This window comes from Impatiens glandulifera, chromosome 6 (genome assembly GCF_907164915.1).
Source record: "Impatiens glandulifera chromosome 6, dImpGla2.1, whole genome shotgun sequence".
NCBI classification, from domain to species: Eukaryota; Viridiplantae; Streptophyta; class Magnoliopsida; order Ericales; family Balsaminaceae; genus Impatiens; species Impatiens glandulifera.
In genome coordinates this window covers 24618236-24644595 of record NC_061867.1, presented here as the reverse complement: position 1 = coordinate 24644595, position 26360 = coordinate 24618236, and the positions used below count along the sequence as shown (strand labels likewise).

General features: G+C 32.5%; 1 protein-coding gene and 3 non-coding genes across 4 annotated transcripts; all 4 read right to left on the bottom strand.

Moving 5' to 3' along the window:
* Nucleotides 1-11378: 11378 nt before the first annotated feature.
* LOC124944236 lies at nt 11379-11456 on the bottom strand. Its single transcript, XR_007099877.1, has one exon. It is a non-coding gene; the product is annotated as a small nucleolar RNA R16 (small nucleolar RNA).
* Nucleotides 11457-11516: 60 nt separating this feature from the next.
* On the bottom strand, nt 11517-11601 carry LOC124944239. Its single transcript, XR_007099878.1, has one exon. It is a non-coding gene; the product is annotated as a small nucleolar RNA R16 (small nucleolar RNA).
* Nucleotides 11602-12052: 451 nt separating this feature from the next.
* On the bottom strand, nt 12053-12136 carry LOC124944235. The gene has a single exon (XR_007099876.1). It is a non-coding gene; the product is annotated as a small nucleolar RNA R16 (small nucleolar RNA).
* A 3236-nt stretch (nt 12137-15372) lies between these two features.
* On the bottom strand, nt 15373-24217 carry LOC124943397 (fibrous sheath CABYR-binding protein-like). The gene is made up of 4 exons (XM_047483907.1): nt 23764-24217; nt 22706-23379; nt 22037-22402; nt 15373-15549 (listed from the first exon to the last, which is right to left on the bottom strand). The coding sequence occupies exons 1-4, from the start codon at nt 24215-24217 to the stop codon at nt 15373-15375; spliced, it is 1671 nt and encodes a 556-aa protein (XP_047339863.1).
* Between the last annotated feature and the right edge of the window lie 2143 nt (nt 24218-26360).

The window sequence follows — 26360 nt, the reverse complement described above, 5'->3', positions numbered from 1 at the left end:
CGTGGATGGAGTCAATCGGTTGGATGAAACCGATGTGACTAGTAAAATTAATGCTACCGGTCAGAATGCTGAAACTGACCGGATAGGTTTTGTTGGTAAATCCAATAAGTCGGTCGAACATAATGAAGAAAGAATTGACAATATAGTAGCCGAGTAGCCTCATTGCCTGAAAGCGGTCATACTAGGAAAGATTCAACCGGTCAAATTAATGAGGAAACCATTCCAACCGAAACTAAAGAAAATCCTTTCCTAGAAGAAGCGGCCGATACAACTATTTTGGATTTTGTTGAAAAACCGGATTCTTGCATGGCCGATGTTGAAGCTGAGAAAATTGTGGATAATGTTCTCAAGAAGGTTGAAGAGAGAGCACAAGCCATATCCGATTCCTATTATGCGTGGGCAAAAGTAAGACTGGAGGTAAACTTTAAAGATATGCTCCTTGAATGCCCTGAAGAAAGTAAGTAGTCCGCATTAGTGTCACTAGAGGAAACCGTGCTCGATCTAGCAAAAAACAAATTTGTATCGGTCGCTATGACAAGAACAAACCTTGTTGAGGCAAATGTCAAGTTGAGGGTGTTGTCTTCATTTATTGATAAAGGGGAAGAGGGTCTCATTCAAGGTGTAGTAGCCGACGTGGATAAGATTGTGCTTAGTATCCTGAAAACAGATAAAGAATACTTAATTGCCAAAATCTCCAAGTATGAAGAAACAACCGAAATGAATGAAGAACCGCCCATATCCACTCTGGTTGAAAAAGAGCTCACTTACCGAGAAGAAAAACAGGCTGAGAAATTCTATTTTGAAAATTTTGAATCCTCCAAACCGCTAGGGGCTACATCTGAAATAGAACCCGGGAACTAACGCCAAAATGAATCTGAAACCGGTTAACCGGAATCTCCCATCAAGACTTTAGAAAATGAAGAAGAGGACAAAGACAAGGCAACCGCCAATCCGTTTCCCTCTAAATCTGCTAGAGCCTCTTCAATTAAGTCTTCTGACCGACATAAATCAAGAGAAAATAGTTTTGATCAACCAGTCAGAACAAAAATGTCTCTTCGCGCCGACACTTCGCCTCCGGTGCAACAACAGTCGGTCGGTGTGGTGGTTCTAATTTCTGAAAAACGTATGAAGACTCTCATTGCGGAGATGATTCGAGAATCCATGGCCCCATGGCAGACATCCATGGAGGCTCACGTAAGTGAAATCTTGAGAGAACGGGCCACTTCCACTGACATTAAGCTAGCGCAAGTTCAAGAGGTAACCTCTCAGACTCTCACATCGGTGCAAACTATGTCATTACAACTCTTTGAGCTGGTAAAGAATCGAGAGGTTGCCAACGAAGAAAGAATAAGATGAGATGAAGAGGCTGCTTGACATCTTCAAGCTAAAGAATATGTGAAGTCTAAGGCAGCCGAGGAAGAAAATGAAAAAGCGGCTCGAATATTTCAAGAGCAACTCGATAAAGAAAAGGAGGCATCCCCTCCGATTACTAAAAAGACGAGGGCGGTGTTTAAAAAAAAGGGATCAGGATTCGACAGCAATGAACACCGGACCGGAAATTGAAGTACCGGTGAACTATAATCCTATCTTTGATATTTCTACCGGTGGTGAAGAAGAAAAGGAGGATTCTCAACCCTTGAATCAAAGACAACGCCAATCCAGAGCAACAATTCAACCGATCTCAGCACTTCCAATTCATACCTTTCCTTCTAGTGACCAATCAGACCAAGGAACCCGCGATGTTTTGGTTGACAATGCCTTTCAGAGTCGAAGACATCTTGCGTTTAATGTTCCTGCTCAACTGACAAGGGGATCCTGGTCAGATGTCGATCCTACTAATCCGGGAAGGGGTTTTGTAAACCGTTACTTCACCGAATTGATCAACAAATAGGATGAAGGGAGCCACTAATCATTATCATCATACCTTTGCTTATATTTACTGCATTTTATTATATTACAATTATCATCTTGGAAACTTATGAATATTTTGGAAATTTAAATGGTTCAGTTTTAGTTTCAAATTGTTGGTTTTTTTAATTTTAATTAAAAATATCAAAAGGGGAGAAATTGCTAGATAAACATACAAAAAAAATTATACAAAATTTTCTCTTCAAGTCAAACCGTCTTTAACCGACCAATAAATATAAGTTTTTTAAACCGGCCAACGATTACAGGGTTTTGAATATTTAATTTAAATAATCAAAAAGGATAAATTGTTAGATAAATTAGATAGTTAATTAATAAGTAATTAACTATCTAAAGAACTTAATCAAACTCAACCTTTTGTGCAGGAAAAGCCGGGAGCGATCACATTCTCAATTTGGCCGGTCAACCGATATCAGAAAAACGGTACAAACCGGATCCATCTAATTAATCTATCTTATTAGTTTCAGTAGAATACCGGTTTGGCTCAACTTCAGGATCAATGAACTTTTCCTTAAAGATCGATTTCCTCTCCTCGGCGGTAGGACTGGTCAACCGATACCAAAGCAACAAACCGGTATAATGTTCGGTTGGTTCAATTCCTAGAAAATCTTAAGCCACCATACAATTCTAACGGGAAGATTAATCAAGATCAATTCAAAGATATATAACTGCTGGAAGTTTCTATTTTGATGCAATAAGTTCACTTTGGGAATAGGCAGAAAAAGATTTTCAAATATACAGACTATGCTATTTCCTCTTTGATACAAGTCTGTTGATAGACTACAAACTGCAGAAGATTTCCAAGTGATCAGATATATCTATTTTGGTATAAGTCCAAATGCAGTCTCCAAAGAGCAAGTACTTATCAAAACTGTCAGATGATAAAGTCAAGTGAAGACAAACTGGCCGGCTGTATTATTTCTTGGGAAACATCAACCGCATTTAATGCCTTGCATCTCCTTTTGACCAACCAATCAGATTCAATGATTACCATGTAGGTATCCGTTGAAAGTATGATCGTTGTTATATTTCCACTATATAAGGAGAAGCTGAAGAACAGAAGCAATAGTTACGCAACAATTTTCAACGAGTTATAATAACATAATAGTTTTCAGAGAGTCGTAGAAGTCAAATAGCTATAAATCCCACTTTTCTTACATTTCAAATCTGTCCAGGAGTATTAAAGTGTATTACAATTCTATTCATTATAAGTGAGAGTTTAAGTCAATAATGAGTAGTAAATAATCCTCGGTTATTTGACATATTGTAAAGTGTGATTGAATATTATTAGTGAATATCCTTCTCAAGATTTGAGAAGAAGGGGTGACGTAGGAGTTTTATCTCTGAATATCCATAAATCTTTTGTTGTGTTCTTTCTTCATTCCATTCATCATTATCATCCAATTCGTGTGTTGCTTCAAGTTAAAACAAACTACTTCCGCACTTGAACTTTGTTCAAGAGTTTGTGACAACTTGTGTAGTGTTGAGACCGATATTAATCTTTAACCAGATTAGTATCAACCGTCGTGTGTGTGTAAGCGTTCTCCTTTAGTCGGACCCCAATCCTCTATCGACGATCCCGATCCTAACATGTTCTTTCTTGGAGGTTAGTTTATTAGTCTTTCCCAACAAATTTGTAATATCTTTGTAATTTGTTTATCAAAAGGTGCGGTTAAAAAAATATGAACTGTCTCACTTAAAATTATAATTTCGATGAGAAATTAACTTAATAATTAACATCCTAAAACTTGTGTACCAATGTGGATGCTTCTAAAACAAACACGTCAAGTTAGAGTTGGCTTTACAAAACTAATTATATGAAAAATATCCTCAAAAATGTTGTGTATTGTATTTTGGTTAGAAATTTTCCATTCCGATTTCATTTCATACCAAATTCAAGTATCGGTTAGACAATTAGCTATTCAAAGTACTCACATCTAACACTCAAATTAATGTTACAAAATATCCTTATACTAAACAATATGAATTTTATTTCTATCATTTTTATAGTTGTGCCCTTTTATTTTAGGTTAAAATGGTTGTGCACTATTATTTTAGGTTGAATGAAGTGATACACTAAGAAGATTATGGATGTCATTAAGTAAGAAAATTTATAGCTTTAATGTTTTTGTCGATTACCAACATTAAATAAGATATAATATTCTTTTTTAGTTAACAATTTCATAACATTTATATTATAAATAAAAGTGATTGCAATAGAAATCAAATAAGTAGCGATAGAGGGGAGGTGGTTCCATGGTTCCATTAGTGTGGTCCACGAAATTTATTCCTATACACCAATTCATTTTTTGGTTGGCGTTCCATGAAAAACTTAACACGCGCGATCGAATTAAGAAGTATATGAATATCCCGGATCTCAACTACCTTCTTTGAATGAGAAATGATGAGACCATTGAGCATCTCTTTGGGGATTGTCCATTTGCTTCCTTCCTTTGGGGTAAGTTATCCACATCAACTTGTATCCTTAGATTCCAAAATAATGGACTGACATCAAGAAACTGACAATCATCAAGATAAAGGGTAATGACTTTAGTTCAAATGTCTTCAAGTGCTTCATTGCATGTTTATCATATTTGGATGAAGAGGAACGTAAGAACATTTTCAAAGATTAGAAATGATGTGAAGTTTGTAAGGAATGAAATTATCTTTGATGCAAACTCACTCATTCGAATATGGAGACAAATTTCCACTTGTTAAAAATTGGTTGATTTGTCAAAGATGAAACATTGCATATGAAAAGGTCACATTTACTTTTGATTTCAAGGCTCTCTAAGCTTCATTGTTTGTGTTCTTCACTTTTATTCTCATTCTGGTTGTTTTTTCAATTTTCATTTTGTTAGTTCATTCATTTTACAAATATCTTGTTCTACCTGAATTATGAACTCTTGTAATCCTTTACCGTTTTCGGGTCTTTTTATTTAATGACAGTATGCCATTTTCTAAAAAAAATCAAATAAGTATACTTAATTTTAACGATAATGAAATACCCATTTTATTGATAGCTAGTACCAGAGAGAAAGTAAAAAATAAATAAAGGAAAAATAAAAATAGATTTATCACACAAATGTTTAGATATTCTCCTTAGAAATCTTCTTCTCTTTTTGAGGGATGAAGTTATTTTCGATCCAAATATGTTATCTTTTATTTAACAAATTTAAAAGATGAATATATCCAATTAAAATATGCTATAACTAAAAGAATAAAATCTTATATTTTAAAAAATAAAATTTTATATTTATGTTTTAATATATAACCATTCAATTTGAATCTACAAATTAAGCACCACTAGAATACCTTAATGATAATTAGTAATGTTAATCACAATAGCCCAATTAATAATTAATCTTTAATACTTAAAAGAAAAATCTATATATTGAAATAGATAAACATTATTTCCTACTTAATTGTATTTTCTATGTAAGGAAATGGTTAATTTTAATATCCTCTACCTAATATTTTAAACAATGTATCTTGATAAATTCACTATAGAGGATTAAATTCCAATTGAAATTTATCTTTTAACACTTAATTATAGAAAAAAATATTTAAATGGATATAAATTTTGAATTAAATATCAGAAAGATTTTACAGAAAGATTTTGTTAAGGTATATTAAAAATATTTTGATGTCTCATTTAGAAATTTAATCAAGCATTACCATAATAGCCTAATAATAAATAATTGTTATAATTAGTCATTCTATAATATATATATATATATATATATATATATATATATATATATATAAATATATAAATATATATATATATATATATATATATATATATATATATTATACTCATTTAGAAATTTAATCAAGCACTAAAATATGCTATAACTAAAAGAATAAATCTTATATTTTAAAAAATAAAATTTTATATTTATGTTTTAATATATAACCATTCAATTTTAATCTACAAATTAAGCACCACTAGAATACCTTAATGATAATTAGTAATGTTAATCACAATAGCCCAATTAATAATTAATCTTTAATACTTAAAAGAAAAATCTATATATTGAAATAGATAAACATTATTTCCTACTTAATTGTATTTTCTATGTAAGGAAATGGTTAATTTTAATATCCTCTACCTAATATTTTAAACAATGTATCTTGATAAATTCACTATAGAGGATTAAATTCCAATTGAAATTTATCTTTTAACACTTAATTATAGAAAAAAATATTTAAATGGATATAAATTTTGAATTAAATATCAGAAAGATTTTACAGAAAGATTTTGTTAAGGTATATTACAAATATTTTGATGTCTCATTTAGAAATTTAATCAAGCATTACCATAATAGCCTAATAATAAATAATTGTTATAATTAGTTATTCTATAATATATATATATATATATATATATATATTATACTCATTTAGAAATTTAATCCAGCACTACATAATAGCCTAATAATAAATAACTATTGTAATCAGTCATTCTAATATATATATTATACTATATATACATATTATATATATATATATATATATATATATATATATATATATATATATATATATATTATACTCATACTATCCTATTAATCAACACACTATAGGCAAAGATAGAAAATAGATATTGGAACAATGTCAAGGATTCATGAATTTGTGGTTATGTTTTCGTTGATGTTTATTTTTTATGGTGAATTGACAAATGCGTATTCTTTCCAACAATGTCTCAACGACTGTGAATCAAGGTGTTATGCTACTACTGGAAACTTTAGAGACTTATATACATGTGGAGTATCATCATGTATTCCAAATTGTGTCTTCTTTAATCCTCCTCCCCTAATGAAAGTAAATATTTCTACTATCAAGTGTTCTATTGACAAATGCACCAGTTTAATCGCAGGTATTTTATGTTAAAGATTCTAATGATTTTTAAGATTAAATATATATAATCCTTAATTGTGTTAGAGCCTATCTATATTGTTTTTGCTTAAACAAATGTCTAATATCAATAAAATTATGATTTCAATATGCAGATTCTGAGAAAGTTGAGAGATGTGTGGTGGCATGCGGAAAGAATTCAACCAACATTTAAAGAAATCATTGTGGATTTATCTTATTTTTGTTGTATGATCTATCTACATGTTTAAACTTGTTTGAATCACAAATATTGATGACTTCATTGAAATAAAATCTTTTAATAAATTATACATTCCTTTATAAATATATATATATATATATATATATATGTGTGTGTGTGTAAATCTAGTAATATAAACAGAAACATATCAATGAATTATGTTTTGAAGTAATATAAGAGGGGTAATAAAATCAAAAGAAAAATGTGAAAGAAAATCAAAAGAAAATATCTTCATTAGGTCTGAATTAATAACTCCCTGTTCATGTTCGTATGTCAATTGTCTGAAGGAAAAAGAAGTAACCCCAAACCACGCTCGTGAATCAAACCCATGGCTAGGGCTACTCTACCCTAAGCTTACGATTCGGCCGACGACCTAACCCAATAGGCCTGAAGGCCTCTTAGGCTTTGGTTTATTAGTTAAACATTAATGCCTGTTTTGAACTAGGGCTTATCATTTAAACATGAAGGTATATTCGGCAAGTTTTAGGTTTGACAGGTTTAGGTTGACATGTTAACGAGTAGAATAATTCTAACCTTAATCGGATCTGTTTAGTAATTTAGGTTAAAATATCTAACTTGAACCTAACTTGTTTATTTGTGATTATCTAAAATCGTTATCCTTAATATTTGGTTAATTAGTTAAACCTTAATTCCTATTTTGTATTTAAACCTGGCATTTTCGGCCTGTGGTCTATCATTTAGAAGAGCCTTTTCAAATTTTGGGTATATTATATAGGCAAGAAGGCCCATGTAATTTTTGATTTTCTTTATTTTTCTTTATTTTCCTTTTATTTTATTTTTGATACTGTCAATATTTAATATGAGGGCCCTTAAGCCTTAGTAGGCCCACTACACAGTTCACAGCCCAAAAGGCATGAGGCCTTGATCGGTGTGTTTTTCATTTGACCATTTGGTCATTTTGTATTATTAATTCTGTTTTATATCATTTTGAGATTATTTAAAATTAACAAATCAAATAATAATTAAATCAAAATAATAATTAAATATCTGAAAAATCAAAATCAAAATAAAAATAAAATAATAAAATAAAATAAAATATTATTTTTTATAAAAATGAAAATTTATTTTGTCTATTAAGGACTTGTTTGACCACAAATTTTCATATTTAGTTATTACATTTTATGTTATAGGGCTCTAAAAATCTTAATCTTATTTATATATATTAATTTTCTACACTTATTTGACTTATTTTATTATGATTAATATTTTAATCCATACCTAATACAATTTAAAACTCTGCCTCGTATTTTATCCGCCTTTTAACCTGATTTAAAAGTATGTTAACCTAATTTATTAGGCTTGATATTAAAATGCCTCATATTGTATCGTCCCTTAACATGATTTAAAAATATGTTCACCTAATTTATTAGGCTTGATATTAAAATGTCTCGTATTGTATTGACCTTTAACATGATTTAAAAGTATGTTCACCTAATTTATTAGGCTTTATATTAAAATGCCTCGTATTGTATTGGCCTTTAACATGATTTAAAAGTATGTTCACCTAATTTATTAGACTTGATATTAAAATATTGTTTTATATATATATATATATATATATATATATATATATATATATATATATATATATTTCAATATTCATCCATGTATATATTTTGTATGATATCCATGCATGTATCACTTGACTTTGTAATCCATGTTGTGTATGACTTGATAATGATTTTGATGATCGATGTTATTTCTTGTAAATATATGACTTTAATGTTATATAAAAAACAAAATTTATGAAGAAACTACGAAATTAGCATATATTTTATAAATGGTCGACGGTCTACGTAAAAATCAAATTTAACACTATGATGAGTAGTGTAGGGACAACTTTAGCCAGAAGTTAAAATTGAATAAAATGTTAAGTCTAAAAATATGTTCTAAAAAGTTAAATTATTGGAGTAGAAACCATCTAATTAAACCCAATAATATAATTATCTTTATCTAATTTTAAAATCGAGAATTTATGTAAAATTGTTATAGGTTTGTAAATTCGTAAATCAAAATTAAATTTTAAAATTATAAGAGTTTACTTTAAAAATATATTTAATTATAAAATTATTATTATATCATTATATTTATATATAAATATTAAATTAATTATAACAATAAAAACATATATAATAATATTATATATTTAAATAAATAAATAAAAATTAAAAATTAAATAAAAAATAAAATTTAACTAAATTTACTTTCTTTAAATCATATTACCATATATAAATATATAAATAAATATATATATATAATATAAATATATATATATATATATATATATATATATAATATAAATATTAAGAAAAACCCTATTTCTCTATCCTCCATTTCTTCCTTCCTCCATTTCTTCCACAATTACTCTTTATTTAGACCGCGGCATTTTAAGTTTTTTTTTTTTTTCTCTGAATCTCATCTTAATCTTTTTTCTCTCTATATTTCTTCTTCTTAGACATATTTCTATTTGAATCATCGTGTTTCTTCTTTTTTCTATATAACCGAATCTCCATATTTTTCATTTTCTATTATATTTCAACCATTTCCATTCATGTTTCCAGGAATGGATAAATAAGTGTATTCCAAAGGGACAACCATAAAGAACTCAATAGACTTTTTGATTTCGACAATTTTAACAAGTTTAATTCAGCGATTCAACTCGAGAGTCATTACCGATTTTACACTTTAACGAGTTATTACTACTCATGACTTGTTTCCTCTAAGTAGAATTAAGCTGAATGAAAAATAATATTATTAGTAATACAAATAAAAAATTGTATTTGTTGTTTTTGCATAAATGATCGAGTAATATCTAAAGATTGTAGTGTTAAAAGAGGTACGTTAAAGACATTTTTCTATCCGCTTCGAATTGCAACAATCATTGTGTTTGGAAGGTCAACACGACGAAAGTTGTAATATTTGGTTAGAATGCATTTGTTAAATCCGTACAATATTATTATTTTGAATACATAATGTATGTAAAAATAAAATAAATAGATTCTAAATAAAAGAAATCATTCATGTTTATATAATTTAGAGATTAAATTAGTTAATTTAGTTCTTACATACAATAAAAAATAAAAAAATAGATAGAAAGAGATGCATAATTTTTTTACATTGAAATATTAAATAATAGATTTTTTAACAATTCTTTTAAGTAATTAAAACTAGGGGTGTCAATTTAGGTAAGTTTTAGGTTAGCGGATTTAGGTTGACATGTTAACGAGTAGAACAATTCTAATCTTAACATTATCTGTTTAATAATTTAGGTTAAAATATCTAATTTGAACCTGACTTCTTTATTTGTTAGTGACCTAAATCCGCCTACCTTAAGCTTTGGTTTATTAGTTAAACCTTAATTGTTTATCATATTTGAGGGAATGGAATGTTAGGGCGTTTTCAAAAGTATGTTAGCATTGATGAAGTATGAAAAAATATTGTTTTTTTTATTGTAATTCCCTGTGAGAATATGTAATTCCAAGCCCACCGCAGATGATTGAATCAGTATCAATTAAAAAAAAAGGAGACTACAAAAACATTAGTTTTTTCTAAAGACTGAATATGTACCACTTCTCTCTACCATTGGATAGAGGAAACGAATGTTCGATAGAGGAAACAAAAGTTCGACCAACCCTTATTTGACCCGCTTACTTATGATCGGAGAATATATAAAGATATGATCCCTTCTCGTCGTCGGATGAAGTATTTGTAATAATATCATGAATTTGTATGCTTGTTGTTTACCTTCTAATTTTATAAAAGTGTTAATATGTTATATATAAAACAATAGACACTTTTACAGATAACATATTAACACTTTAGACCTCGTATTAATATTTTATAATATATAAAACCAAATAAACTATTATTATTATTATTATTTTATAATATACTATATTTAATATAATTCATAATATATTAAGTAAACAAATAATCACAGATGTGCTTATAAAAGTTGTTTATAACAAAATCGAGAAAATAAAATGAATATTTGTAAAACAAACAAAAATATAAAAAATAGAACATGAAAAGCTCAGCAGTTGGCCTATAAATAATCACAGAAATCATATGTCCGGACATATTAAGCAACTTCATCATAGCTAATAAATAATCTTAATCAAGAAATCTCAGAAATCATTCCATAAAATGGAATGTATATCAGACAATCTACACGGCATCAGTTCAGTCCGCCCGTCTGCTTCTTTCATCACAGATTCAGAAATAGTTTCTATTACTATCAACATTATTTCAATATAAACATAATATGTTCAATAACATTTAGAAATCAAAAAGAAAATTATTCAAATTAAGATATGGCATCAGACAATAAGCGGAGTTTAATCCACATTATAGTTCAGATTTAAAATACAAGTATTCATCATTTGCCGTCCGTGATATGTTAAAATGAATAAAAAATCAAAGAGTAATAATAAAAGGAAACAATTTCAAATATGGCATCAGATCGACAATAAGCGGAGTTTAATCCACATCATAGTTCAGATATAATGAAATAAAAGTGTTCATCATTTGCCGATATTTGATAAGTAAAAACAAGGAATTTAGGTCAATCCATTTGGCTCCAAAGCAATCAGAGTAATAGCAGATGCAATGGGCTGGTAAGCCGACCTAATCATTATACGCATCCATTCAATCTCCTTGCGCCACTATTAACAAATCGCAATGAGAAGGTAGTAGTAATACAGATGCAAGATGAAAAAAACTAAAAGAATTGATCGTAGCTCAGAAGTAAGCATGTAAATAATCACAGAAATCATATGTCCAGACATATAATAGCAACTTCATCATAGCACATAATCTAAGGAATGAATTCAGAAGATAAAATCAAGAAATGAATATGAGAATCTCAGAAATGAGTCCATAAAATGGAATGTAATTCAGACGATCTACACGGCATCATTTCAGTCCGCCCGTCTGCTTCTTTCATCATAGATCTTCTATAAATTAAATTAAATTAAATTATTAACAAGTGGCATCAGACAATAAGCGGAGTTTAATCCACATTATTATAATTCAGATTAAATGAAATAAAAGTATTCATCATTTGCCCGTTACTCATAGGAGAATTGAGAGATTGAAATTAAAAGAACAAAAGAATGAATTTCGGTAGATCCATTTGACACCAAAGCAATCGGAGTAATAGCAGATGCGATGGGTTGGTAAGCCGACCTTACAATATTCGCATCCTTTGAATATGTGTGCTTATTATTTAAACCTCAAGACGTGTTCGGCCTTTGGTTTATCATTTACAAGGGCCTTTAAAAATTTTGGGTTTATTATTTTATTTAGGCAAGAAGGCCTATGTAATTTTTTATTTTATTTATTTTTCTTTATTTCCGTTTTATTTTATTTTTGATACTTTCAATATTTAAAATGATGGCCCTTAAGCCTTAGTAGGCCCACTACACAGTTCTCAGCTTTTTCATTTGACCATTTGGTCATTTTGTATTTTAATTATGTTTTATATCATTTTGAGATTATTTAAAATTAACAAATTAAATAATAATTAAATATTTGAAAAATCAAAATCAAAATCAAAAAATTTTATTTTTTATATAAAAATGAAATTTTATTTTTTCTATTAAGAACCAGTTTGACCACATTTTTTACATTTAATTATTTTATTTTATTTTATATTTTAGGACTATAAAAATCTTAATCTTATTTATTATATATTAATTTTCTATACTCATTTGATTATGTTTAATATTTTATCCATGCCTAATACAATTTTATATTTAATCAAATCCATGCCTAATATTTGATTATGTTTAATATTTGATTATATATATATTAAAAAGTATTAAAGATCATATAAATCATTAAAGTCATAGATTTACAAGAAATATCATTTAACCATGCTAGACAAAATCATTTTCTATATATTCATTAAAGTTTATGTTTTATAATATTAAACATAATCATATAAATCATTAAAGTCATACATCTCCACAATCCTTATACACCGAAGGATTGTGGAGATCAATACAATTTTATATTTTGTGCCCTCTAAAACTATAAATAATTTATATTTAATTTAATTTTAATTAATAATTATAAATATTTTAATTAACAAAATATATATATTCGAATTAAATATATAACAACAATATCTCTCATATATATATATATTTCATAATATATGTCAAAAATATTAATATAATAAGTTTTAAATAAATAAAAAAGATACAATAATAATTAACAACTATAAAAACATACATATTGTTATAAAAAAAACGATGAAAACATACTTCTCCTTGTATTTTTTTGAAGCAAAATTTTCAATTAAGACATTATATTCTAATTGTTTAAACACTCCTTTTCAATATTTCATCTTCTACTCTTACTCTATCATTTTCTTCATTATCATCTTATCATCTTGACTCAAATGTAGAAAAAATTGAATTTTAGCATTGAGCCGTTTATAAATTGAACCACTAATGATTTTTCATTGCCTCGTGTTGTTTCTTGATATTTCTAATATTTTTAAAATCTTATTCAATATTTATCATTTATAGTCTTCTTCGTCATTTTAACCTAAAACATTTAAACTTATTTTTAGTAAAAGTATTTAACTAAATCTAAACTTCTAAAATGAGAAAAAAATACATGGTGATATAGTGTCAGGTGATATATTTTTCGTAATAGCCTGATTTTAGATAATATTGATGATATGATATATCTACTCTATTCTACAATAAGAAAAAAAATATAATGATAGATATTTTAATTTTTAAAGTGGGTAAATATTAAAGATAAACAATAAGAATAAGAAAAATTAAACAAATAACTGAATAAGTAACATCATTACCTCAAAAGATGATTGTTGTTAACTTGAAGAAATAAAAAATGATCGGCCGAGGATTTAGGATTAGAAAATTATTATGTGAATTTGCAGATTGATAGAATCATAGAAGAGATAAGTTAAAAGATATGAAATAGAAAATGACGACTAAAATTTAGAGTTAGACTCAGAATATAAAATGATGGACGCTCAGTTAAAAAATTATGATTAATATTAGATATTAGGTTAGAAAAGAGTGGCGACCGTTTAGGGTTAAAAAATTACGATTAATATTACTAATATTAATTAGATATCAGGTTAAAAAAAACAGAAAACGTAGAAAAAGAAAAAAAAAGATAAAAATGTTATATATATATATATTATAATATTTATTTACTATGAGAAAAAAAAGAAAAAATAATATAATATAACTATTTTATAAAAAATTTGGGACTCTATAATGTTGGGGAGCCTATGCAATTGTTTTAACCCAGGGCCGTCGTCCATATATATATATATTATTGTAAATGCTCACAAGAGCCATAATATATGAAATATTTTTACAAGATATTACGAAATTAGCATGTATCTTTAATAAACGGACGACCACCTACATAAAAATCAAACTTAACACTATGATTAATACGGTAGTGGCAACTTAGCAAGAGGTTAAAATTGAATAAAATGTTAAGTGTAAATATATGTTCTATAAAGTTAAAATCATGGTAGTAGAAACCGTTTAACTAAATCAGTGTATTAGACATAACATTGATGCTTTTTTTTACAGGTAATCAAACAGGAATTCCTTTATTTGCTTTCACATCGCACTATCTCGTAAAGCTAAATACGCCCCAAGACAAGGTACAACTGTTGAGAAGCTCATGGTATTCTAGTTCAAGTTTCAGACAAACTCAATCGAGCTCAGGATAAGTCTTGGGCAAATTTTCGATAAGTTGAGAAAATTCTTCCTTCTCCCTATGCTCTTTGGACTAGATAGTTGAAGGCAGTGACGATGTCTCCCCATTGAATAGGGATCAGGGCGAACGTAGTTTCGGAACATGAAACCTTCCTTTATTTTTTTTATATTTTTGACCTGATCTAACTTTTGTTTAGGATTTAGGGACTTGTTTTCCTTCCTTACACATCATGCAAATCTCTGAAAGAGCTGCGGAACTTACCACTATAGCCCTTTGAAACCAAGCGTGCCTTGAATGATGTAGCGGGGGATCAAGCTCCGACCTTTCACTCCTCTCCTTGTGGTCTTTCCGTTCTTCGGACTCTGGTCGACTCAATTACATCGACCCTTTAACCGGACACTTCCGCTCACTCATCGTTGGCGCCCTCGCCCTTCCCTTGTGTTTGATCAAGGACTTTCGATTGGCCACACCGGGTTTACAGAAAGAAAAGAGATTAGACTAGTCATTGCAATAGTAGCGTCTACGAGCCTCCCGGGGAGATGAGTAAAAGCTTTCTCTTATATACAATACCTACCAAAGAGAAGAGATCACAACGATTGAGAAAGAGAATGTTCTCTCAAGGCGGATCTTTCAACCGCTTCCTTGAAAGCCGACGCCTGGATAGGGCTAGGGCAATCCAACCATCTCCCACTGGCAACAAGAGAATTCACAGAGAAAAACCCAAGGAGTCGTTCCAACAGTTTTTCCGTAAGAGATGAAGGCTCCTGGCAATGATTCAAACGGGCGGAGCAGAGGCTGTAAGAAAAAAGTGCTTAGTTTCGTTGGAAAAACCAACGCTTATATTTACTTTCTCTCGCCCTACTTCTAAAGATAGATAGAAAAGGTTGGAGAGAAAAAGGAGATTACATAATATCTATAATAGGATAAAAATCCAATAAATAGAAAATAGATTTTTTTTTCTATTATTTGTGAATTTTATTCTATAAGAACACAATAATATAATATTTGATTCTTCGTGTCTTTACACCTGAATTATCTTTTCTTAATTTTAAAATCGAGAAATTACGTAAAATCGTTATAAGTTTATAAAATTTTAATTTGAATCGTAAAATCGTAAAAGTTTACTTTAAAAATATATTTAATTATAAAATTATTATTATATCATTATATATATAAATATCAAAATTAATTATAAAAATAAAAATATATAATATTATATATTTATATTAATAAAAAATAAAAAATAAAATCAAACTAATTTACTCTCTAATTCATATTATAATATTACCACATAAATATATATATATATATATAAAATACAAAAGTAAAGAAAACCCGTATCTTCCTCACTCCATTTCTTACTCTCGTTTTATAGTTTTAGAGCGAATGTATTCTTTATCATGGTTTCAATGGGGTTATCTTACTACGGTTTCGAACTGCTCCAAAGTCAATTCAATTACCAGAGACTGTTTGTGCTCAGCATAGTCGCTAGCTGAACTAAGGGCACAAATAATATTGGGAACATTCAAGAGTGAAACCCGAAGACGGTGAAGATAGTCCCTGGTCTGGTCTGGTCTGGGATCGATACCTTCTTTATAGTCGTCTAGTTTTTCTGAAACTAGATTCAATAGCTTCTACTTCTATCGACCTCAAGGGCGGTATTTTCTACTACTCTTTCTCTCCGAATCTCTATCTTAATATTCTTTCTCTCTAAATCTCTATATTTCTTCTTCTTTCTATCTAATTCTCTATCTTAGTCTTCTTTTATTTGAATCATCATTTTTTTTCCTTTTTTTTATAACTGGATCTCCATATTTTTATTTTTCTATGTTATTTCAATCATTTCCATACATGTTTTCAGGAATGGGATAAATTAGAGTACTCCAAAAAGTCAACAATAAAGAACACAGTAGACTTTTTCGATTTCGATGATTTTAGCGAGTTCATCGATTCAACTCGCGAGTTATTACCGATTTTACATTATGATGAGTTACTACCACTCGTGACTCGTTTCCTCTATGTAGAATCGCAAACTCAAACAAGTGCACGAGTTGACTCACTAGATAAGTATTTAAAATATTTAGTTCATCGTGGGTTCAAATCTCATTAAAAGCTATTTTTAAAATAGACTTAGGGTAACAATATTTTCGATCTTTTTTTACCCGAGATTGGGGCAGCCCAAATATCAGGGCCGGCACTATATATATATATATGAGTTTTTGTCAAATTCTCGCGGTACAATCATATTCTCGCGGGTTCTCAGCACAACCTTCATCTCTTCTATATATAATATATTTAAGCTTACAATATCTTCCTACACAAATTAAGTTAATATATTATAATCTAGCTAGCATGAATAAATTCTTCTTTTATTTTAGGTTGTTATTAGCTCTTCTCTTTTTTCATAAGTTTATATAATATATTAAGTTGAATGAACAATGAGAACAATTAAGTAATATTTGAAAGTTAGAAGTAGTACTTTCAAAGACATTTATCTATCCACTTGGAATTATAAAAATTCATTGTGTTAAGAAAAGTCATCTTTAAGGAATTTGTATTTTTTTTTTTTGTTATTGTTAGAATCCATTTAATTTATACTATGTAAACACAAATATAATTATAGAAAAAGAGAAATTAATACTTTATGAAAGAGAAAATATTTAGGAGAGATAAGATGAGTGTGGAGTGAGTGTGCAGTAAATATTTAAAATTTTGTTTTATTATATATATATATATTATAAAAATATTTAATTGTATTTATATCTATATATATACTTTAATTTTTGCAAGGTATTAAAAATAAAATAAAATAAAATAAGAAGAGTATCAAATTATTAGGATAATAATTAAAATATTTCTATAATCTTCTTATATATATATATTAAAAATTTTAAAATGTTCAATTTAAAAAATTTAAAATTTAGAAAAAATGGTAGAATAGTACCAAATGTTTTTAAAAATATATTGAAGAAGATCATCAAATAAAAAAATAAATATTTTAATACTTTTCTTTATATATATATATATATATTTAAAAGTTTTAAAAATATAAAAGAAGATTATGCAATTAATTAAGTATTATTGTTATTATTATTTAGAAAGTTAATTATAACATTTTACGTGGAATTTAAAAATTAACTTTATTCATTTATGAACCATTATTGAGTAATTTACCTTATTCTTAATATTTATAACTATAATTGATCATTTTATTGAGTGATTTATCTTATTCTTAATATTTATAACTATAATTGATCATTCTATTTTTTCTATTATAGATTATAAAAATTTACGATCACTTACCATTAAAAAGATAAATATTAAAAATATCCGTAATAGATAAATAATTATATTATAATAAACATGCAAATTTGAACTAACATTTTTATGTGATTAATTTATATATCTATTTTTTTTAAGCTTATAATATCTTTATATACACAAAACAATATGGTTAACTACTTAACTAAATATTCAATCCGGATCTTCTGCTACCAATTCTTGTATTCCCCTGTTGTGGACCAATCAAATTGCAACTTGATTATTATATTAATAAATGAAGCTGAGTTGGAGAGGTGGAGGGAGAATTAGGAACCCGAGTTTCATTCCGGGTTCACCCCAAACGCCGTTAATGGAATGTCCAGTTAACGTACGGAATTAATATAATTTTAATATGCACCAGCGAAGTTAACTTCTCTGAAGGCGCCATGTGAGAAGGAATGGAGAGAAGCGAAAGGAGCGAAGCTTACCCCGCCTAGAAACCTTAACGTTCATGTAAACCCCCCAACCCACCCATGAAAAGATTATTTACCTATCATATAAATACACTTACTCACGTATGTAAATACTAAAATTAACATGAATTTAACATTTATATATTAAATATTAAATACATTTATTAAAAATAATATGCAGCGAAGAATTCTTCGCTTCAATTACTTCATTTTAATTTTTAAATTTTTTATGAAATTTTTATTTACGAGGAGACGATTTGGAGAGAAGAAATCTTCGCTTCAATTACTTATTTTTATATTTAAAAAAATTGCAAAATTTTATTTACGAGGAGACCCTTTAAAGCGATGAATTCTTCGCTTCAATTATTTTAAACCTGACGTTCATGTAAAACCCCCAACCTACCCGTGAGAAGATCGTTTACCTATCATGTAAGTACACTTACTCATGTATGTGAATACCAAAATTAACAAGAATTTAATACTTCTATATATTAATTATTAAATAAATTTATTGGAAATAATATTCAGCGAAGAAATCTTCGCTTCAATTACTTCATTTTAATTTTAATATTTTTTATGAAAATTTTAATTTACGAGGAGACGCTTTGTAGCGAAGAAATCTTCGCTTCAATTATGTTATATGTCTAGAGAATCTTGCGAAGAATACTGCGCCATGTAATGAATAGAATATTTTAGAGCGAATGCTCCTTCGCCCAGGTCCCATGTAATGAATATAATATTTTAGAGCGAATACTCCTTCGCCCAGGTCCAATTGAATGAATAGACGCTTTTCGAGAGAAGACTTGTTCGCCCATCCCAAGTTCCATGTAAAATGTAATGAATAAACGCTTTTCGAGAGAAGACTTTTTCGCCCCGACCAGGTGCCATGTGAAATGAAATGAATAGTCGTTTTTCGAGAGAAGACTTGTTCTCCCAGGTTCCATGGAAATATGCTTTTTAGTGAAGCATACTTCGCTTCAAGAGTTTATGAGCGATGCATACTTCACTTTGTTTAACATACTTAAAATATATACACCCTAATATGATTATTTTATAAACATTTCTATCAAATTCATCTCTCTCTCTCTTCAAGCCTGCCTCCTTTCACGGCGATTCGCATCCGGCTCCCCGTCGACCAGACTAGACCAGAAGCAAGATCTTCACGTCTCAACAATGGTACGTACACCAAAATAGTAAACTTTTTATATTTAGGATTATGAAACCACTAAACATGTTATGGGATGTCGTTATCTCGTTAATATTTAGGAAACCCTACTCCCAAAATGTCACATTCAATGAAAATCCTTTGTATTTAGGAAAACATACATAGGGTTAGGGTTTTGTATATTATTTCCACGAAACCCTAGTATTTACTAACAAAGACTGTTTTTTTTCATGTGCAGGCAACCAACAACGCATTCGTCCAAAACACTTTTGGAAAAGACTGGATTTTATGCCCAAATCAATTAACAAGTGAAAATATAATACTATTCTTGATATATATCCATTTTCTTCATATTGTGTAAGTTTTCATCATGTTTGTCTGAGATAATATTATTGTTCTTACACAACACTTGATGGTTCAATACGCTAAGACCTGTGGTGCCACAGTGACAATGAGGTGGCGAGACGATGTAACCCACATCATAGCTTCCACCGATGCTAATGGTGGATGTGGTTGAACTATCAAAGTATTGAAAGCAATATTGAACGGGAGATGTGTCCTTACAATTGATTGTGAGACTTTGTGTTAGGATCTAGGTCGCCGCTGGTGGACCGGGGGTTGGACCGGTTAGCGGTTCTTGCTTCGTAGGGTGGTGGTTAATCCGGTTAGAGATTAACACCGGGGTTTCAATACTACACAACCTGTCACAAACCCTTGAACTAGGTTCAAGCGCGGAAGAGGTTTGCTTTCAAGTTGAAGCGGTACACGTATATGATAGGCGGAGTCGGTTTCGGATGATGGAGATTTGAAGAATGGTGGGTCGGTTTCGGTTATCTGGATTTCGGTATGGTCAGTATGGAGTCGGTTTGGAGCGGTATGGTTAAGTTAGTCGGTTATGTAATGAAGCCAACAGAAAGTAAATAACACAACAGATTTTATGGATGTTCGGAGATAAAACTCCTACGTCACTCCTTCCTCTCGAAACCGCGAGAAGGATATTCACTAAGGAATACAAATACAATTCGATCGAGACTTATTTCCTGCTCGATAACACTCTTACAATTTACACCGAAATTGTAACACACACTTTAGAATTTAGCACTTAGGCTTTCTTAGAATACCACACTGTTATCACTTGTAGTAAATGCTCTCAACGCTTCACTTGTCTTACTGAATGTCCCACTTAATAACTCTTAGTAACTGCTCAATGTCCCGCATTTACTCTTCTGCAACTGCCTCCTTTTATAGGTGAAATATGCCAACGGTCATATTTCGAAGCCTTGAATCTGATTGGCTGATCAGAGATGCAGTGATTCAGTGTCTCAGACCTGCGGTCTTCTCCTCAGACCTGACGGTCAATCTCAGACCTGGCATCCTGTTTCAGACCTGCCGGTCTGTAAAGCAAACCTGCTGGGTTTGTCTTTTACTCAATGTAGGCACTGTCTGCTTGGACAGTTGTCTGTACTTTGAAGATTTCCTTTCTGGCTTATCCCGAAGTAGAAGGATCCGGTAGTACTGTTTTCTGCAGCCTACAGTCTTTCCTCAGACTTGCATGGATATGGAAGTATTCAGTCTGTTCCTTTGGTATCATTCTCAACAGATACCCAAAGTGTCTTCTTGTGCAGGTCGGCCTCTTGACTTGGCCTAGGTTGGCCACTTGACTTGGCCGAATATCTTTTGATAGTGAAGTGACCGGGCTTATTCCGGTTATGTTTGTCTTGTGGATTGATCGGCTGTTTGAGCTTTGGCCGATCCTTCCTTGGTCACGTTCTAAGTATGCTTGATCGGTTTGGTACCTTGACCGGTTCGGTTACTTCATTTGGTTTTCTTATTCATCCGGTCCGGTTCCTCGTTCCTGCATAGGAAGTTTGTTTAAGTTAGGTTTATTTGAACCGGTATGAATTTATCTAACAATTTCTCCCTTTTTGATTATTTTATTTAAAATTATCAAAATCATGTAAGTTTGCAACCGTAGGCCGGTTGTTTTGTTTGGCCAATTTTTGAAAAAGACTTAGAGAATTTTCAAAAAAATTTTGAGGGAGGGGTTTGGAAGAATCTCTATCTTTTATCTAACAATTTCTCCCTTTTTGATTATTTTATTTAAAATTATCAAAACCAAGTAGAAACGCAAAATGAGGCCGATATTCAAAAAAATAACTTTTATATATATCTATATAAAACCGAAAGACAGAGCATAAATACTAAGACAGGTAAAAGGAAAGATAGTCCCTATTCCGAGTCCGTGAATTCGTAGGCGCTCTTCTTTCTCTTCGGTGGTGGTGGCGGTTGCGGTTGAGAAGATCGTGGTCTTTTAGACCGGGACCGCAGCTGTTCTTCGACTTCGTCCTCTACTGGGTCGGCTTGCTGCGAGGTACCCGTCTCGACCAGTTCAGAGATTGTGTTGAGCGTCTCGACAATTCGAACTTTCTTACTAGCCGGCTTCTTTCTTTTCTTCGGTTCTGAGGCAGAGGCGGCCGGTGCTGAAACGGAGGCGGCCGCTTTCTTCTTTTTCTCGTGTTCCTTCGCAAATCCCGCCAGCCGTCGTTGCTCCGTTTCTAATCGTTCGGCATCCGCTGCGGCCTGTCTGGCCAATTGTTCAGCATATCCTGGATATAAAAGCTCGGCCCTTCTTATTCTTTCGGCCTCTATTTCTTCTTCGGTCAGCTGAGTCGCTCGCGGCGCCTCTTTGTCTCTGCTAACCTCGGCGTCCAGCCTTTCCTGGACTCTCTTAGCAACCAGAGCATCGGCCTCTATAGCAGCGGCATCCGCGTTTTCCTTAGCTTTCAGGATTTCGGCCATCTGTGCAGTAAGTGCCTTTACTTCGGCCACGAGATCTTCGTTTTTCTTTTCCAGTACCGAGACTCGTTCAATTGTCGGGTCAACCCGTTCGAAATCCTTCTTCAATTCCGAAGTGAGATCCTCCAGAGCTATAATATGATGAGCACAATTTTCTCGCTCACCGGCCTCTTCCCATAGTCCGGTGCTGAGTTGCTCCAGGCGTGCTTGATGTTGATCCACAACCTGTTTTGTCACATCGGCGAACTGCATAGCCGTATCGAATATGTTCTCGCATCTATCCTTGAGCGGTTGAAGCTTAGAAACGTTGTGGTTAAGTATGCGGTCATCAATCTGTTCTGATATTGATGCCTCAAATTTCTGAAGCCGGTCTTCCACCTGCCCCGATGTTGACACTTCAAATTTCTTAAGTTGCTCACCAATCCGTCCCGAAACGGATGCTTCAAATTCTTGAAGCCGGTCTTCAATCCATTCCTTAGGAGGAACTGAAACGGTAGCTTCCGGTGGTGGAGTGGGAGGGGACTGCTCGGTCGGATTAGGATCGGCTCTTTCATCAGGATTTATTGGTGCCTCCTCTTCATTTGGAGGTTCTAATTGAGCCGAATCCTCTAAGTTTATTACCTCAATTTCTGAGTTTGGAACCTCGACATCTTCTAAGCTTTGTACCTCAACAGTCTTTGAAGTCGGTATTTCAGCATTGTCCTGTATCGGTGTCTCAATGTCCCTCGGTGTCTCAGTGTCTTCTCTTGAGGTTGTTGTCCAGTCAATTGGAAATTCTTCGATGACTGGAGCGGTATATACCGGTACTTCTTTCTGATTGCATATGACTTCCAGCCGCTCTATTTCCTGCCGAATTTCCAGTTTGCCCTTTTCAAGCTTATCCAATACTCGCGGTGCTACTGTAGACACCGATCCCCCTTCGGCATATTCTTCCTTAATCTTTCTGATACGCCTTCTTATCTGTCGAAGATGACTTCTCGGTATCAATAGGCAAGTTCGGCATTGTACCTCATGAATGGTATTGGATTTTGTGAGGCTTAAGATCATGGCCTCCACCTCCTCCAACCTGGCGAAGCAATCCTCTTGGTTCAAGTCCGTCATGATGTTCTTATAGTTCGTGTTGAAGCGGTGCTCATGCCACTCCAAGTATAAGCTTATAACGTCCTCATCCCGCCTGATGATGCCTTGAAAGATATTCTGGGCTAATCTTTCGGCCTCGGCCTCATCGGCTTCTTCCCTGCTGAGGCCTTCATCATTGGCACCTGTGTCAACCCCGGCCTCACCCTCGGTGGTCTCAGGATTGAAGCTTTGTTCGGCATCGGTCGGACTTCGAGCCGAAAGATCATCGTCGTGGTCCGTTCTATTTTCGGTTCCTTCTGTGTCGGCTTCCTCATCGTCCCACTCCTCATCCTCTGTTTGTTGAGGTGGATCTTCGAAAATTACTTTTTCTTTTCTCTTTCCTCCAGTGCTTGCTTTTGCTGGGGCATTTTTCTTCGCGGCTTTCTTCTTTCGGCCACCTGTGGAACTGGAGGCCGATTGCTTTCTTGGAAGAAAATGCCTTGATCGGATGATGCTGCGTTTTAGTATTCCAACACCGGGACCGACTTTGATCTTCAGATGTAAGAAGATCTTGCCGAGTTGTACGGCATACCCCCAAGACCTATCTGAGTCCGGTCTCACCATTTCCATAAGATTGCTGAAAACCGATCTTGCCCAGTTGATCTCTGTGCCTTCCATTAGACGAAAAATCATTCTGATTTTGTCTTTGGTCAGATTGCTGAAATTTCCTCCCCTTGCCAGTATCGCCCTGGCAAAAACGTCACACGCCGGGATGAGCTCCGGTTTCAGCAGTTGTTTCTTTCCGGATGTGGTAAGCGGCTCGTTTGTTGCTGATAAATGGCGGCAAGCCATCTTAAAAACGTCATCGTCCATCTCTGCTGTTGCGTCCATGCCGGTAGTTGGGAGACGTAGACTCTCGGCCACTACAGCTTCGGTGATCTCTATTTGGGAGCCGCAAACCGTTGCGAGGATCCTGTCGTAGGAAATGGTTGCGGTTTTGAAGAACTCTTCGACCGCGTCCTTGTATATTACGTGGGGACCGTCTAGTAGATATTCCAAGCCGGTTTTAATCAGTTGGTCAATTACTTCTTTTGCTTCGGCCGTTCCGTTCTGCCGAATCTCTTTGAAGTCCACTTGAGAGTATAGTTTGAACAACGCCGAATCACGACCCATGTTTGAAGAGTTTGAAAATGAAAGAATTCGGCTTCAAAGGATTTTAGAAGTTTAGAGAGAGAAAGTGAATTTGTGTGTGAATGAGAAATATGACGAAGGCCCCCTTTTATAGGCACGGTTTGGAAGCCAAACCGTCCCATCATGAATGGGCGGGAGTTTTCCCTCCAAAATGAAAAGACGTGGTTTCGTGCGAAACGGTGTGCGGTGTCCTTGAGCGGGAGTTTTTCCCTCCAAAAGTTTGTCTATGTCATCGGTGACGCAACCTTTTCTTTGAGACCGAATGGTAGATCGGTTTCTAATAGTGTTTCAGATATTTTGATTGATCGGTGTTTATCAGTTTTAAGCAGATTTTATGAAACCGGATACGAACGATATCAAGCCGGTTATGTTAGATAGATACATAGAGTAAAGAGAAGCGATCAAAACTGAAACGATATTTCATTAGAATGGAAACCGATAGGACGAAAGAAAGACATTTAAATAAAGATGTTTAAGCAGTAAGCACCATTCTGGAATACTTTTCCACCACGGCATCTCTATCGAGAATATTTGAGGGGGATGCCGGTGTACCCGGTCCAAAATCTGGCCGGTACTTGAGAATCAGCCTGCTGATGTGGGGTGCAAAGCCGAGACCCTTCTTGGTCCGCACCATTTTCCTCAAAGTTTGAAAGAGGACCGCTGCCCAATTAATGGGCGTGTGATTGTAGATGTGGGTCATCATATTGTAGGTATTCTTTGAAAACCGCTGATTTACAGATTGGCACAGAATGGACCGAGTGACAATCTCAAGAAGTAACTGAGTACTACGACCGAGGCGGGTTTTTAACCCATGGGTTTCCACCGTATCGAAGGTTCCAAGACAGCGGAACCCATAGTAGTATTCATCAGTTCCCTCCATGGCCGGAAAATCAGAGAACCCTTCTTTGGGCAAGCTGAAGAGGGTGGCAAATTCGGCTTCATCAAGCCGGAAGGTATGATTCCTTACAGTGGTTACAATGCGATCTCCCCAGTTGACGGCATTTCTGAAAAATTCCTTGACATCCTCAGTCAGTATGGGACCGGATTCGTCAAGGAAGGCTTGAAGACCGGTAACAATGAGACTTTCAAACATGTGTTTCTTTGGGTGATCATAGTCCCATTCGGCCAAGCATGAGCCGAAGTCAACACTTAGAAAATTTCCCAAAGTTCGGCTTGGCATGATTATGATGTAGAGAGAGAGATTCAAGAGAAATACTAGTGATTGTGAATGTGAGAAAATGAAAGGAGGATGGCTCCTTATATAGAATCGGTTTTGGAGGGAAAATCTGTGCATTGATGGTCAGTTTTGTTTTATTAAGGGAAAGAATCTTTTCCTTTCCAAAGTGCATTGGGAAGTGGCGGTTTGCAGATCTCGAGGTAAATGGTAGTTGGAAAGTGACCAGATTAGTTGGAAATTAAATATGCGAGTGGTTGGGAGTTATCTCATTAAATGGAATTATCTCATTAAATGCATTTAACACATAATGATATAGATTAGATGGAGACCGAAAACGGTAGAGACAACACCGAAAATGACATACATAAATGATGAAGTTAAGAAAAGCACAAATAAAACCGAAGTGGACATGGATGAGGCCGATATGGTCAGAGTTGAATAGGTTAATGATGC

Bases quoted from the DNA above. Each gene is read 5' to 3' on its own strand.
- LOC124943397 (XM_047483907.1), bottom strand. From the start codon at position 24,217: ATGGAAGGCACAGAGATCAACTGGGCAAGATCGGTTTTCAGCAATCTT. The intron at 23,380-23,763 runs GTGAGGCCGGGG...CGGTGTCTACAG, and splicing joins CAATCCTGAGACCACCGAGG to TAGCACCGCGAGTATTGGAT. The intron at 15,550-22,036 runs GTAGAGGACGAA...AATCATTGCCAG, and splicing joins CCTCGCAGCAAGCCGACCCA to GAGCCTTCATCTCTTACGGA.